The sequence below is a fragment of the Antechinus flavipes genome, chromosome 3 (assembly GCF_016432865.1).
Source record: "Antechinus flavipes isolate AdamAnt ecotype Samford, QLD, Australia chromosome 3, AdamAnt_v2, whole genome shotgun sequence".
NCBI lineage: Eukaryota > Metazoa > Chordata > Mammalia > Dasyuromorphia > Dasyuridae > Antechinus > Antechinus flavipes.
In genome coordinates, this window is record NC_067400.1 from 457,251,896 (window position 1) to 457,268,932 (window position 17,037).

Here is a 17,037-nt window from a genome sequence, read left to right on the forward strand (position 1 = left end):
TCTCTTAAAGTTCTGGTGTCTTTCTCCCAATTCTTATACCTCTCTCTTGCTCTATCATATTCTGCTTTATATCTTGCTGATTGTATTTGCCTTATCTCCATTAAATTACAGACTCTTTGAGGATAGGAATTTTGTTATTCTTCCATCTTTGCACATATTGTTAGACGACTCGCCTAAGGTCGAACAGGTAGCAAGAGAGGTAACGTGGATTTAGACCGTTTAATTTCATAAACCCTGTTCATTTTTCATGCTGTTACTTTAGTTATTGCCTTTATTTTTTTAAAGAGCAATTGTTTGTATTTTTTCCTCTCATATTATCAGATACAAAATCAAGGTGTCAAGGGTATTATTGATTTTTTTCATTTATATAATAATTGGGACAACTGTCTAGTTATTTTCTAGTCTACTGGGACAAGTCTACATTCCTTCCAGGATACCATAAACTCCTTGATGCATGGGTTTTTTCAGTTTGTTTTTATATCTCCCAACTCCTGCTCTATACTCAGCAAATAGTTGGCACTTAATCAGAACTATAAAAATCAGATCTACCTACTATAACTGCTTACTAACAAAGTAAAAAGAAGTTAGAAGTACCTAACTTCTATTGTATGCCATCCTAATAACACAATGCTACTTATGAAGTTGCTGGGAGTGGAGGGAGAGAATACGCATAATTTAATTATAATAAGCTGACAATGTTATCTCTTTAAACTTCACAACCCTGTGTGAAAGGTACTACTGGTATTCTCATTTTATGAGTTGAGGAAACTGAAGTAAACAGGCTAAGTAACTTTTTCAGGTTCACAAACCTAGTTAAGTTTTAAGATGGATTTGAACTCAAGTCTTGCCAACCCCAAGCTCAGCTCTCATCTATTCAGCCATAACTTGTCTTATTTAATATATGAATTGGTGACATATTAAGTTGCTAAGAATTCTGGAAGAAAACTCATTTTAATGCCTACTTCCTAGCAAAACCTAGTAATGTGCTTCTTTACCTTTATACCTTTTGTTTTCAGATATGGAATTTGACTGACCCAATTTTGCTTTGGCAAACTATACATATGCAAGCAAATTATAGGATGGAGGGTAGAGCCTAGCTTTGTTATAGAAATAGAATAATAAAGTGCAGGGAAAAACCAGTTAAGAGCAACTAGAGGCAGAGATGTGTCAGAAAAGAACTAAGAATAAGGTGAGGAATCAGAGAAAAGGACAATTAACCAAGAAAGAGTGAGGCTAACTTATTAGCTAATTAGCTAACAATTATCTAGGAAACAAAAACCTTGAAATTTCAAATAGTATAGAACCGATTTCCTTAACAACCCAAGGCAGAATAAAGATGCAATACTTCTGACTTGGACTAAGTATAGAAACAGCCATGTTTCCTTAACCTCACTCGTGTGAGGTGAGAGGCAGTGTGATAAACAGAGAGAAGTGCTGACCTTGAACTACGGAAGACCTATGTTCAAATCCTACCTCTGATGCTCCCAATCTACATCCAAAACATTAGCAAATTCTTTTGATCTAGCAGCCTTTCCTCATCTTTTCCCCTATGTTGAATCAATTATCATCGCTGTCCAGATGATTCTGAGACTTATTATGATCTACAAAATAAAATTATGAGATTTGATATGAGAGTAATCTGAGATTAAATGTATAAAAAGCCTGACTTATAGTAGGTGCTAGATACTTATTCCCTCCGCCTTTTATTTGTCCAGTCCTAAAGTCTTTCCTTTCTACACTCTAGTAGATTTCTCAAATTGGATGATCTGTAAAGAATGTAAAACTTAACCTACCAAAATCTGAAATCATTGTCTTTCCCTCTAAACTCTCCCTTCTTCCAAACTTCCCTATTACCATTCATCTTACTATCTTCTTTCAATCATCCAGGCTCAACACAAAGTGTCATTCTTGATTCCTTATTTTTATATATTCAATCAGTTGTTGAGTCCTGTCATTTTTACCTTTTTAATACTTCTTGTATATATCTCCTTCTCTCTGACACTGTGAGCAGCCACGGTAGATCCTTATCACCTTAGCCCCAGATAAGAATAACCTTGGGTTGGTCTCTCCTGATTCAAGACTGGGCACACTTCATTGCATCTTCCATTCAAGTAGGCATCTTCACTGGCTACTCGCCATGACTGGTTCTTTATCTCCAGACTGGACTCCTGGTTTCCTTTATGCCTCACCTTGGCAAGCCCTTGCCTTGTCCTCCTTATAGTATGGGGATAGAGGGGGTCTATAATTATTCTCAATTTATTCTGTGCATCTCTTCTGTACATAGTTGCTTACATTTTATTTACTTCATTAGATGATGTGGGCAGTTTAAAAAGAATGAGAATGAGGGACTGGTCTGAAACTTTTACCAACTGTTCACCAGCTGAAAGGCCACATTCCCAGTTCCTGCCTCCACAATCCTTCATGCAACATTTTTAAAGTAACCAAATTCAACTACCTGTTCTCAATACAGAAGTTCTTAATATTTTTGGCATGTATCATAAATCCCCTTTGGCAGTGAAGTCTACAGGCCTCTTCTCATAATGTTTTTAAATGCTTAACATAATATACACAGGATTACGAAGGAAAACAATTACATTAAAATATAATTAGCAAAAATTAAATAATACACATTTAGTTTCCCCTGCATTAGTTTCCCCACACACAGCTTTTTTTTTTTTCTCTCTCTCAAAGCTATCAAAATTACTTTCTATGACATGACAAAACTTCAGTTGCCGTTTTCCACTGTATAAAAAACGCTAGCCTAGAGGAACCATATTTTCAAAATATTTTTATCCCAGAATCTAGCATAGTAACACTATAGGCATTTAAGTGAAAACCCGATTTTTCAAAGCAATAAATACGAACCAAGAGCAATGGGTCCCTTCTGTTGTTTTTTTCAACATTTATTCTTGACTATTTAACCTCAGAGCCTGTCCCGGGTTCTTAATAACAATAGTCAGAGAGAGCCCTACCACTTTTCCATCACTCAACATTGTTTCCAATCCCGGATTTGTTTGGGGGGGTGGGAGGGGAAGAGGAAGGCAAGGTGGATTGGGGGGAGGGGTCACCAGGTCTCATTTCCTCTCCCTGGCCGCCCCCGCCCCTCAAGCTCAGGGTGCTCAACCCTTCCCTTCCCTAGACCAAGGTGCCAATCTTCCCTTCTCTTCGGCACTCTCCCAAGCCCAGGTAACTCGGCCCCTCCCTGATCGGCAGCCGATGGGCCCGGCCTGATACAGGCAAACGCCGGGGCCAGAGGCCCCTAAATGCCCTCGGTCTCCCCCGGCTCAGGCCCCGCCGACGCCCAAACCGTTACCTCTCCAGTTCCTCGTCCTCTTCCATGGCGCGGTCGAGGGCAGCTTCCGGGCTCCTCAGGTGGCGAGGGCGGCCCCGGGGATGAGCCCCATATCTCGGTCCCGGCGGGTAGAGCAGGAAGGAGGGAGGAGCCAGAGGAGGAGCCGCGGCGGCGCGGCGAGGACCGGGCCGAGGGGCGGCGCCTCCCGGCGGCTCGGGCACAGCTCCCCTCCCCCCCGCCCCAGCGAGCCGCCGCCTCTCACCTGGAGGGGCCTTGGCCTCTTTTCACCTGACAGGATCTTCCCTCTCTTCTGGACAGTTCTTTTCACCTGACAAGCCCTCCAATCTCACTTGGCGGGATCCCCGCCTTTACTTAGAAGAGTCCTCTCATCTCACCTGGCGGTGCCCTACCCCCCCCAACCCTTTGGGAGTGGTCTTCTCCCCTCACCTGTCCGGGCCTTTTCCCCTCCTCAATTGGCAGGGTTCGTTACTACCCCCATTCCCAGCAGGTGGGACCTTCTCAGCCGGGTACCTTAGAGGTTACATTCAGCTCCGACTCCCCACAAAGCACCTTTCTCGGAATAGGCGAGTGTCCCCTCCCCCAACCCGACCCAACAGACGCTACGCGCCCCGGACCGTGGGCCTGCCTTGCCCGCGCCCGTAGCCCGCGTGGGGAGTCCTCTCCGAAATCCACGCGGGAAGCGGAGGTGGCACTCTTGGCTCGCCTTATCAATTGCATGAGGGAGTAAAGGGAATTCGAACAGGGTCCTCTTTGGGGGATCCAGTTCCTTCCTTGAGACTCAGTTGGCCCAAACGGAGAGTCTGATTTAAAGTTGGAAGAAACGCGATCTGCCTCATCCTTTCTCCTCGGACTCGGTGCAGCCCCTGAAAAACCTTGTCTCGCCCTCATTTGCACTCTCTTATCCTTGATCCAAGTAGTTTCTTTTTCTTCTTTTTGCGAATTCCTTCCCTTTCGGATACCAGGAATCCCACACCCTGAATCTCTCCTCTTTTCAGTACCGTTTCCTTTACTCTTTTCCCTTTTCTCTCCCTCAGGTGTTCTTTCTCACTCATTCCCTCATTTCCACCTCCGCCCCCTTTGCTCCTTTCCTGCTCCAGTTTGTCTTCTTCCACCATTGCCACATTTCCCCAAATCTTTCCCCACTTGTTTTCCTCCCCCTCATACATGTGACTCTTCCTTTCCCCCAGCTGTTCCACTCCCCAGCGGGGGGTGAGCCCTGGGAAACCCTTCTAGCCAGTCTTCCGCAGGGAAATCAGGCAAGTGAGGGAGACAGCCCAGGCCAAGGAGCCGGAGGGTGGGGAGGGGCGAGTTGAGGGAGCAACGGGGCGGGGCTAACTCACTCTAACTAGGCTGGCTCTGCTTGGTTCCCGCCCCGCCCCCCTATGCTCTTCGATTGGTCAAGCCCCTCTACGCTCCACCCTCTCCCCGACCTGGACCGCGTCGGATTGGCTGGAACATGTGTCGGGTTGGGCACTTCGGTCGCGGGCACTAGCCCCCGGGATGTGAGCAATCAGGGGTGGTTGAGGCGTAAGTGAAGTCTTGGCCGGAGTTTGCCTCTTGCCAGGAATCCCGCGGCGGAGGCGGCGGCGGCGGCTCCGGCTCTGGCTCCAGCTCCGGCTCCTCTTGGTGGAGCGGAGCGGGATCACATCTCTTCCCCTGGCGTGGGCGGACGAAGGGACCAAGGCTCTTGGAGCCCAGTGCAGCGGTGGGGCAGCCCTCAATTCCCGGGTAAGTAACTTTGGTCTGTGCCTCACGTTTCGCTCCCGTTCGCGTTCTCGTCGTAGCCTCAGAGGCGGCAGCGTCCGTCTGTCTGCCTGCGAACGGGGCTCAGGTGCCAGCGCCCCGGGGGGGGGGGGAGGAGCAACGGTCGCACAGCCTTCGCTGCGCCCCTCTCACCAGGCACCGCGCCCTCGCCCTCCTGGTTGGCGGCTCTCAGTCCGAGGGTAGTGGAAGAGGAAGCCTAGAGGACGGTCTTTTGCCCCTCGAGCTTTACTCCGGACCAGGGCGCGGGGTGGGTGTGGGGCTGGCACATCTGGCTGCGGGAGGGACGCCTTCGCTGCCTGCTGTGCCCGATGGGCGCTCCGGGAGAAGTCTTGAGGAGGATAGGCAGACCAACTGACCGCTTCTGGTAACCAGCCTCGTCGGGACCGAGGTTGTGCTGCTGAACCCCGAGGTCGTGCTACGTGTACTGGCTGGGAAACGAGCCCTTGCTTTTCTTTGGGCTGTTGGAGGACTCTTGCTCATTTCCCCCAGGAAGGGTAAAGGGAAGTGATCCCTCCTTCTGTCTCCTCCTACCCCTCACCTGTTGCCTCTTTTCACCTCCCTCTCTCCCCCCGGCAAGCAGTGAGGATGGAGGAGCGTGTCCAGAAACCTTCGTGGTCAGACAGTATCGGTTCCGAAATCGCTGCGAATAGGGGTAAAGGTGCACATAAAGCCGTCTTTTCACTTTTTTTCAAACCTTAAATGTCATAGGTAGAAGACTATACAGTTACTTATCCTGTTTAGAGTGAATTTATCTAGAGTGAAGATTGAAAGGCAAAGAGATGGTATTGGGGACGGAAGGTCTGAGATCTAGCCCTACATTTAGTGTATAATTGCCTGCGTGATCTCGGGCAAATCACTTCATCTTTTTATTTCAGGTAACTCATGACTTCTACGTGCACAGAGGGTTTTCTGGTTTTTCCTCTGGGAGTACTTTAGGATAGATAACTGACTATAAATTGCAGAGGTGGTGCTGATTTGCCTGGACCGAGGAGTGATCTGAGAACAAGCAATCTATTCAAATGAACTCACCGGTCCAGTAGCTATCTTTACACTGAAAATTGTTCCAATTTTATCACGTTAGTAGGTGCTTAATAAATGTTTGTTGAATTTAGTTGAATTTTAGTACTCCAATTTATACTGTTTGGAATACAAGTAACCTGTTCTTTCAGATCTACTTTTCAGTATCTGCATTTTTGAAAGTAAGACTACTTGAAGAGCATGTTTTTTAAAAAATAAAGATCATAGAAGTCTGAAAGTCCGTGGAGTGAAAGTCAGTGCAGAAAGAAGAAACAATTATAGTTCCTGTTAGTTGATGCTGAGTTAAAATAGTGAATATCATCCTCAGAATTCATAGGTGCAGAAGATTACGGTTAGCTATTTAGTCTTCCTAACTCTCCACAGGAACTAAAAGGTTATTGTTGGAAGGGACTTGGAAATCATGCAAATCAGCGCTTTTATTTTACAGTTGAGGAAACTAAAGCCCAAATAGGCAAGAGGATCAGTGTTACACACGACCTGGCTTTTGAACTTTGGTGCTCTTACTCCAAGTTTAGTTCTTTTCCTGAACCATCTTCATATGCTCTTAGTCAGGAAAAGTGGTGGGAAAATCCATAAGCTTCTGGGAGAAAGGAAAGGGGATGATCTAACTAAATACCTTCTCTAGTATGACATTACTGTGAAATTTGTACTTTTTTCTCCACACAAATGTATTTTGTCTCTCTTATACCACCACCACCACCCCCCTTTTTTTTTTTTTTGAAGAGTGAATTGTGACTATATTCTCATAAGTTAAACACAAAGCTAAGTTTTATTAATAGTATAATGAATAGCAGGTGATGAGCATATGGAAATTGATAGAAAATGTGCTTTGCAAGGCATAATTTCTTTCAGACATATCAAGTGTTTATTGTATTTTGGTCACACTACTAATGGAGATGGAAAAAGAGATTCTATTCTTTTTTTTTTTTTTTTTTGTCTCGTGAATAGGTTAAGTCTTGAATAACAGTTTTGCCATTTTAGTTCACCTGAGATACACAGACCTTTTTATGAGTGAAATGTAGGTCAAATCTGAACCAATGTAAAATAATACCAGTTGCAATCTAAATCCCTTAGAATAGAGTTTATAAACCCCCCTGATACTATTTTCCTTTAGTGGAATAGATTCTATTCTTTTTTAGTGAATTTCAAGTTGAATGCTTGGATTTTTATTTTTTGTTTTTTAATGCTTATTCTGATAAACTTTAACAGCAAAGTAAAATAGATTAGAAGAGAGTTACTATAAATTCCAATTTATCTAGAATAATTGGAGTGGGGTCAGAGATCCGTGTTGAGTGGAAAGAATATTTCCTCTCCTAAGTGTATGATAAGTGACAAGTTGATTTCCCTCCCTAAATATCAGTCTATTCATTTGTAAAGTAGAATGGCATCAATATATACTGGGTTTTGTTTTTGTGTGTATATGTGAATAAAGAATCTTTTAAACAAAGCATATTAGATAAATGCATGTATTGAAAATGGACTCCTTTTCTGCAGCTTCTAGGCTTAAAGAATTCCTAGAGGATCGAGAGGTTAAGCCTCAGGTCACAAACAAATCATTATGGGTCACAGGTGACATTTGAACTCAGGTCTTCTTAGCTTCCTGGCCAGCTTTCCATGCTGCCTGTACCAGTTTTCAGATAAGTTTATAAAATTTATAAGATATTTATTTTATATTCTTCACATGACCATAGTATTCTCTAAACTATACTATTACTCTTAAGACTGTTTCTATTTTACATATAGGAAGACTAAGCTTCAAGAAGTTAACTTCCTATGTCATATAGCTAATTGGTATCAGAACCAGATTCAGGTCTCTCCTGACTCCCAATCCTTGTCTTTCCAAAATTTACAATAAATTGTACAGTAATAAAAAACTCAATGTTTATTTAATGATTTAAACGCTTAGTATGAAATACTGTGACTATAAATATCTGGGATTGGGCTATATTTGTACTTTTCTAATAATTTATCTGTAATTTAAAATAAATCTCTTATTCGCTTCATTTTCTCAGTAATTAATGGAAGAAAAACTATTTTTAAGCTTTCAGTTGGTTTCAATTTTGAATACATGGGTGTGTTCTGAAGTAGCCTAATGATGTGGTCTTAGGTGGATTTTGTTTCCAGAATTCCCTTATTAGTACAGTCTTTGAAGTCTTGATAAGAATTCTTGAAAGAAGTATGGTGAGTGATTATGTACTGTCTATTATTATAGGCAGGGTTTAATTAAATAAAATTTATACATCTTTAATTACACATCCTTAATTGCTTTTGCCAAATTTCACAGAAACTGTGATGTGTTTTGATGCTGGTGATGAGAGTGGGAGAATTTTATGGAGGAAAAAAGAAATCTAGATAGGAAAGAGAAATACAGTATGTGAGGGGATAATATGCAAGTAAGTAGAGCATCCATAGAATACAAGCATATCATAATATTTCAGCTGATCCATGATCTCTGTGGTGGTTACTATTTTTCAGTATTGCATAAACCCACCCATTCATCATACTCTCTTGACATGTGCAGTGCTTATCCATGTTCTTCTGTAAATCCTTGGAAGATTGTTCATCCCGCATGCTTGGGTCCAGGACTTTTCCCCAAATCTTTTGCCAGTGCTTGGATACAAAGGAGGCATATTGAAGCTCTCCAGCAGTTAGTTATGCTTTTCGTTGACCACATAACCAGACCCACTTTATTTACTGGTCATTGTCTAATGGCTCTACAACTTGCTTGCTTCTTTTGGCAAAGTGCAGTAGACAGCTTTTGTCCATCATGAATCTCCATTTCCCTTAAGCTAATCTGCAAATTTACTTCTTTGGAGACTGATACTCTGTGACTTGTAGCTATAATACATCACACCAGGAGAATATTATGTGAAAAAGAAGAGCTTTGCTTTAAGGAGAAGCTGGAGATGATTAAATATGCTGCACAGTTTTCCTTCATTTTCACCAGATCTACTCTTCCTTTTCAGTTTTAGGCTTGTCTCAGGTCTGTTTGCATTCTCTCCACCAAGAGATAAGAGTATTTCTGGAGTTTGTTTCTCCACCTTCCTCTCTTGGTGTAGACAACAGGTAGTCTCTCCCCACTTGACTTTTCCTTCATGGATGATAATTTGCAGATAGTCAGTACTCATTAAATGCTTTTCATTTATTCTTTCACAAAGTTTGGTAGAGACAAAATGTTTTGAAGAGATTATGGAAATCAGATTTGCTTCACTCCTAATTGGTGGCAGATGATCTGATGAACATAGTACTCCCTTATCCTCTTATCTACTGGCACTATTTTCCTCCTTTCCCATTTTTGAGAAGGCTAGGTATCATCAATTAGTTGTAATGGGCTTATCTCTGAATAAGCTCTCAAATGGACCATGTCTATATCATACTTCAATAAATGGTTCGGAAGAGATAGTACACAGTGAAATTTAAGTTACTCTGGTCATTGAAATACTAAACCAGTAGAAATTAATTGCAAAAATATCTTTCAAAGCTTTTTTAAGAGGCAGAAAAAATGGGAGGCAATTAAACACATATAAGACAATGCACTTTAAGGGAAGGGGAAAATCTAATTTAAATTATATTTAAAGTAATAGGCATTTAGCTGTTTTTTTAGGGCTCCCAAAAATAATCTGGGAACTATGTAACAGACTATTCCTTGAAGATACTGATAAAATATTCTGCCCATCTAGATAGTCTTTCTACATTTGGAAAAATATTGGCAGACTTTTGTATCAGCCTGCCTTTATATAAACCATGGTGTGTCTAGAAGTGGAATATAGACAGATTGGAGTATTCTCTGCTAATCCAGAAGTTTGAGTGATTTGTAGAAAGTATAGTACAGAGATCTTACATTGTTCAAACTTGATTGCTTGACTTTTTGCATTTATTTCACAATGACTTATGAAAGGGTTAATTTTATTGGGGGGAGGGAGGGAAGGCTATACAAGTAAAAGTATCCAGATACACCTTGATCTTAATTTGTTGAATTTGCCATAGAACAGAACTATATAGTTCATTAATGCCATTTTTAAATAGATTTTAGTGCAATTTTGATAGTACCTACTGATTATGAAAAAACTTTAGAAAGAAAAGACTACCAGATAAAACAAGCATTTAGATTTATTTTGAATAAATACAATTTTATTTAACAATGTTAATTTTATAATTAGGCCTACCCTTTGTTTTAAAATAGAAATATATTTATAAATATAAAAAATAACAAATATATGTAATTTATATAAATATAAAATAGAAAAATATAAATTTTAAGTGCATTTTAAATATGTTTTGATATTTGTGTGCTTATATTATTCAATTGTGTCTGACTCTTCATCCCTCATTTGGCAAAGGTACCAGAGTGTTTTGCTTTTTCCTTCTCTGTCTCATACATGAAGAAACTGGCACAAACAAGGTTAAAGTGAATTGCCTAGAGTCACACAAAAATCTGGATTTGAACTCAGGAAGATGGGTCTTTCTGACTCCAAGTGTTGGCATTCTATCCACTTTGCCATCTATCTGGCTGTGGCTCTGTTGAATAAAGTGGAATTTTTCCGAGCCACTCAATCACCATTATATTTTTCTGGTACATTTTACTTTAGCTATGATGATTTTGCTTGTGTACATAGAGAAGATAAGATGACTATCTAACTAGTGTTATAAAAAATAACCCTCCCCCCCAAAACAAAACATACTTTAACATTCTGTTAGCATTCTCTTAGTTTTTAATTTTATTGGGAGGCAGCTATATGACATAAAATTATAATTCGAAAAATTGTGTTGGAATAATTTACTCTGATTTTTTTTTTTTGTACGCACAACTCATCAAAATGTTCACACCTGTTAAGAAATAATAGTTTAAGAGACATTTGGAATAAGCCCTTAAATTTTTTTAAGGTCAGTGTTGTGGTTTTTTTGGAAATTTTAGAAATTTGGAATAAAATCTATCATTGGACCATGGATAGTGGTAACTTAGTGAACAAACCTTGTTGAAACCTGAAGTAGTAGTAAACAGTAAAGTAATAATATCTTATGGGGCTGAGAAGCCATTATAAATCTTAAAGAGCTATATAATAAATGAGTTGGTTTTATTATGGTTATAATCTCTTTTATGGCATAGAAATATTGTGCATTTGGGACATTGGGACAATTTTATATTTCTGATCATCTGAGGAAGTAGTTTTTCAGAGATACTAGTATTTCACAGACCAGTTTTTAAGAATTACTTCTTTTTTTTGCTGATGAGATGATGAAGCTCACACTTGTAACATTTGCTGAATTTATGGAAAAAAATTAACGGATGTTCTTTTGAACAGCAGAAATACTTTTATAAACCTAAGCTTTAACACAGTTAAGTTATTTTCAACATATATCCTGGGCAGTATTCACTCTGATTTTTGTAGGTTTTATTTTATTTCTATCCATCTGATATTAATACAAGCAAGATTGTTGTAACCAAAACAAAATGTACCAGAAAATGCAATAAATTAGTCAAGATAGCAGGAGTCATTTGATAAATAAACTATATTTTAATTTAAATTATACTATTATGACAATGTTATGTATAAAAAATGTGATACCGGAGCACAGCTTCATGTGACTATCCTTTATATCTCTGTGGTTTTTCATTAAGAGGAATAGTAATGAAAACAAAGTAATTAGAATTTTGAATTAGTACCACTACATGAAATTAAGTCAGGTTGACAGATAAATTTTATGGAAGATACTACATATTTGAGATGTAAAATGAGATTATTATTTCCAGATTACTTATTAAATGAAATGTATGCAGTATAGACAAGTTTTTGTGACACCTAGACCAAAATATTAAAGAACCTTAAATTCTATCATTTCCAATATTCTCTCCCTCTCAGTATCTGTCTTATTGTTTACCCATTAGCATAATGTATTGGCTAATTCTAGAGTTAGGAAACAAGTCCCAAATACTTATTAGATGTGTGACTATAAAGAAATTGCTTAGCCTTTCTCAGAGGCTCAGCCTCAGTTTGTCTAGTGACAAAATGGACATAAAAACTGTAATATCTATTTCATAAGGAAGTCAAATGAGTTGATGTATATAAAGTACTTTATAAACCAGAAAGTATACTGTAGAAATGTCAACTTTCATTTTTATGAGTAAATCATATGTGAAGGAAAAAAATTTGGAAAGCAATGCTTGATTTATTATAAAGTTCTAATACAAAAATTTTAAGGATTGGGGTATTTTTGTTGAGTTATAAAAATTCATTAGAAAGTAGAAATTGAAAAGTCCGAAATCGATTGCCTTTCAAATCAGAGGGAGGAGCTAAAATGTATCTTTGACAACTAGCCAGAGAAGTGAAAATAAGGTACAGATTTTGGTAATGTTAAGGCTGAAGTTTGAATCCAATGGAATATTATTGGTAACTGATTATACTTTATAGGATATCCCTTATCTTAGATTTTACCTATTAGTTCACCATAATAAGTTTAAAAAAAAACAAAACCTCATAATTTTCTGAGGATTTGAAAGCCCTTGGAATGTTATAGAATCTTAGAATTAGAAGGGACCTTTGGATATTGCCTATTTCTTTTTTGAGGAAAAAACTGAGCCATTTTGGTCCCTACCTGTTGAATTCCTACTCATTTTTTGCAGCCCCGTTTGAAGTCTACTTCCAGAAAATCTCCAATTTCCCCCACTCCTTGTCTGTGAATGATTCTCTGTGGTCCTCAGGAAACACTTTCATTATAATGTTCTCATACATTCATCATGTTCTATTGGAAATTTTAATGATCTGAGTTCTGTATATTTCTCCTTGATATGTGACAACCTTCTTGAAGTTGTGGACTATTTCTGATCTAAAATTTGTGTTTTCTTTAATATGTCACACAATGCTGTGTATGCAAAATATATTTAATATTTGCCATGTAGTTTTCCTACTGTAAAGTATGTGATGTGGTTAGATAGGGAGAAAGATGGAAAGACACTAAAATGTGGTACATTTTCCTTATGTCACAGCAAAACAATGAGTGTTGTGGAAAAGAGAAATGGTTTCCCAGTGCAGTCACCCTGATTTTCAGCAAATGCTGATCCTGGAATACATGTTCACCCATCATGGATTTGGAACTGGAAAAGACTTCAAAGGTTATGTAGTTCAGCCCCATCTTTTTGCAGATAAGGAAGTTAATGCATAGAGGTTATATGACTTTCCAAAGTTATACAGGTAGTAAGTGGCAAAGCTTAGGAGTTTTCTTCAAGACATTGGCCTTATATTAATTTTTAAATTACATATTTAAAAAAGTATTCAAAGTCTAGTTTTGTCTCCTCCTTACCTATCTTACCCTCCAAATGAGGAAACCCCCCCCCCAAAAAAAAAAAAACCTTTATAGCAAATATACATAGTCAAATTAAACTAATTCCCACACTGATCTAGATCAAAATATGCCTCAATCTGTACTCTGAGTCACATTGCCTCTCTGACACGGGAAATGTCATGTTACATCATGGGTTCTGTGGACTTGTGGTTGGTTGTTGTGAGTTTGTCTTTAAAGTTGTTTATCCTCTTAACCTGATGTATATTTTACAATATATTTTTTACAGTATTGATTTTTTTTTCTACTTTGACTGTCAATCCACACACTGATGAGCTTAGTTCGTATTTAGGCAGAGACCTCTACATGGTGTAGGATGCAGGATGCAGGAGCTTATATCACTTTGTAGTCAGAATTAGATGGTGCCTGGATATTTTGTTTATAATTATACCAATTATAAGCAAGTAATACTACCATACATATTGGGTAGCCCCTTGTGGTTATATCTTATGTAAACCTTAGTTACCTCAGCTTTTCCCATTTACATATTTAATCAGTCAAATCAGTAAACATTATTATGTGCCAGACAACCCTGACTAGCATCAGCATAACCTCCTCCCCACTCCGCCTAAAGCCTCCTCAATGAGCCATTCAGCATCTCTTTAAAGGCCTATGATGAGGATGTTATTAGTCCATTTACAGATAGCTCTAATTATTAGGAAATTCTTACAACTTTTGAGCCAAAAAAATTTTTTTAAAAAAACTTATATAGTTAGGTGACACAGTGGATCGATCACCAGGCCTGTAGTTAGGAAGACCTAAGTTCACATCTGGTCTCAGACACTAGCTGTGTGACGCTGGGCAAGTCACTTAATCCGGTTTGCCTGAATTCTTTTTCTGTCAAATGAAATTAGAGTCATGGTGGACCACTCTGATATCTTTTCCAAAAAAATCCCTAATGTCATCACCAAGAGTCAAATACAACTGAAACAACCAGAGGAAAAACCATCCATTGACTCTTCTCCCCTTGGATTATCTTTTACCTTGAACATACAGCTACTCTCATCTCACCCCTGCCCTTTTTTAGAACATACATGTATTTCCTGAGTGTTCTCCAGATCCTTGTTTCCTTTTACCTATATGGTGCATGGTTGTCAGGTCCCCACATCATCTTTGCCATCTTTTCTGGATGTGCCCCAAATATAAAAATTCTTCCTAAAATATAACTTTCAGAAATAAATGTAATCTTATGCATTTGATTGGTAAAACAATCTTCTGTTAACTTACTGAGTAAAGAAAAAATTTACTCTATCAGAGAATTCGTTGTGGAGAGAAAACTTGTGTATATAATGAATGTAGAAGGTACAGACTGAGAAAAAACAGTTTAATCAACATCAGAATTTTTGCCAAAGCGAAACTGTTTGAATGTAATGAATATGGAATGGGCTTTCCTCTAGTACATCTTACTCAATATCAGATGATACTTCAGTAAAACTTTTTGAATGGCTAAGCTTTGTGAACATGATAAATGTGAGAATTCTACGTATAATATACAGTGAAGTGTAGATGATTAAATTAAAGGGAAATCTTATATATGAAGCAGATCTTCATCTAGTTTCTCCTACAGACTGCTCCAAACCCATTGGTCTGGTTTTAATTATCCCAAGATTTTCTCTGAAAAAGGATTGTTTTTTTAATATCATTATTCCTCTACCAACTTAAAAAAATGCACATAGAATTTCATTAAAATAATGAACTACTGGTGTCCAAAATCTTCCTTTTCATTGTTAGATCAACACCTACTCTGCATCTCAGGTAGTCTTAGAGAGTTGCCTAGGGCATTGAGAGGTTAAATGATTTGCTCAGGATCACACGGCTCGCTCCCATGTGTGCTTGGACTTAGTTGTTCATTCTCAGGCTGGCTCTGTCTCATTCTATTTCTATAGTGTTTTATTTAAAGAGGCCTCTGGTTTCTTTCTGCCCCTGACCTATCACTAGATATGAGATGAAACCTCAATTGCTTTAATGTGCATTTCCCTACTAATGATTTGGAGCATTTTTTTTTTTTTTTTGGTATGACAATTGTTAGCTTGGATTTCTTTTCTTGAAAACTACGTCTTCGTATCCTTAGACCATTTATCAATATGGACTTATGTGTATCTTATTCTTAGCAAATTGTATCATTTTCCATTATGTCTTAGAAATTATATTTTTATCCAGAAACTACTGTAAAGATTCTTTTCATATAAACCTGCTTCTCTTTTAGTTTTGGCCACATTTGTTTTGCTTGTACAAACACTTTAAATTTTATGTAATCAAAATTGTTTATTTTATCCGTCATGATTCTTTTTGTCTTGCTTGGTCATGAGTGCTTCTCTTTTCCTGGGAAATTTTGTCTTGGTATATATATTGGCTACTAGATGGCTTTCAAGATTTTTCATCAATTTTTGTCAAATACTTGAATTACTATCCCATAGCTGTTTATCAACAATTACATTACTGTGCTTTTTTGTTTCTATGTATTGTGTGCCTACTCTGTTCCACTGATCAATCTCTTATTTCTTACTCAGTACCTCATTGTTTTGATGCTATATGATAGTTTGAGATCTGATACTGCTAGAACTCCTCAGATTTTTTAAAATTAACTTTATATTCTTGATCTTTTCTATCAACTGTGCCACCTAACTGTCCCCTCCACTTTTTTAGATCTGTAGTTTTGTAAAGACTATTTATAGTTGTTTTGTGTACTTCCAGTGTGTATATTTTGGCTGGTAGGTTATCGAGTGTATTGCATGTTTCTGTCCGTCAACAAACATTTATTTAGCCATTACTAAGTTCTGAGGACTGTGCTAAATTCTGTGGTTACAAATTCAAAGAAGCAAAAGCAAAAACCAAATAGTTCCTCCCCTTAGGGAGATTGCTATATTTTAGGGAGAGATAAAAGCAAGTTGAAAATGATATGGGGGCAAGGAAAAGATACCACCTAGTTTGGGCACTCAATGGAGTCCAGTCTAAGGGAATAGCTGGAAAAGGGCTATAACCTGGAAGCCCACTTAATTTTTTTATTTTTTGTTTTTAATTATTATAACTTTTTATTGAACATATGCGTGGGTAATTTTTTACAACATTTTCCCTTGCACTCACTTCTGTTTCAACTTTTCCCTTCCCTTCCTCCACCCCCTCCCCTAGATGGCAAGCAGTCCTATACATGTTAAATATGTCACAGTATATCCTGGATACAATATATGTGTGCAAAATCGAACAGTTCTCTTCTTGCACAGGGAGAATTGGATTCAGAAGGTAAAAACCTGGGAAGAAAAACAAAAGTGCAAATAGTTTACACTTATTTCCCAGTGTTCCTTCTCTGGGTGTAGCTGCTTCTGTCCATCACTGATCACTTGAAACTGAGTTAGATCTTCTCTTTGTCGAAGAAATCCACTTCCATCAGAATACGTCCTCATACAGTATCGTTGTTGAAGTGTATAATGATCTCCTGGTTCTGCTCATTTCACTCAGCATCAGTTCATGTAAGTCTCTCCAGGTCTTTCTGAAATCATCCTGCTGGTCATTTCTTACAGAACAATAATATTCCATAACATTCATATACCACAATTTACCCAACCATTTTCCAATTGATGGGCATC

At 38.5% G+C, this 17,037-nt stretch overlaps 2 protein-coding genes across 5 annotated transcripts in view; one reads left to right on the top strand and one right to left on the bottom strand.

Moving 5' to 3' along the window:
• Positions 1-3,854, bottom strand: part of POLR1D (RNA polymerase I and III subunit D) — a 52,966-nt gene extending 49,112 nt beyond the window's left edge. The window contains exon 1 of one of the 3 annotated variants that reach the window (XM_051986537.1): positions 3,740-3,854. Coding sequence is in view for 2 of the 3 variants with exons in the window: in XM_051986536.1 (XP_051842496.1) it covers positions 3,314-3,339 (26 nt within the window). In the remaining variant the exon portion in view is untranslated. Of the gene's footprint in view, positions 1-3,313; positions 3,476-3,739 lie in introns of those variants that run through there. The other 2 variants (XM_051986536.1, XM_051986535.1) reach the window with 2 other exon arrangements.
• Positions 3,855-4,663: 809 nt separating this feature from the next.
• LNX2 (ligand of numb-protein X 2) overlaps positions 4,664-17,037 on the top strand; it is an 87,465-nt gene continuing 75,091 nt past the window's right edge. For both annotated transcript variants that reach the window (XM_051986533.1, XM_051986534.1), the window contains exon 1: positions 4,664-5,041. The gene's annotated coding sequence lies outside the window, so the exon portion shown is untranslated. The remainder of the gene's footprint in view (positions 5,042-17,037) is intronic.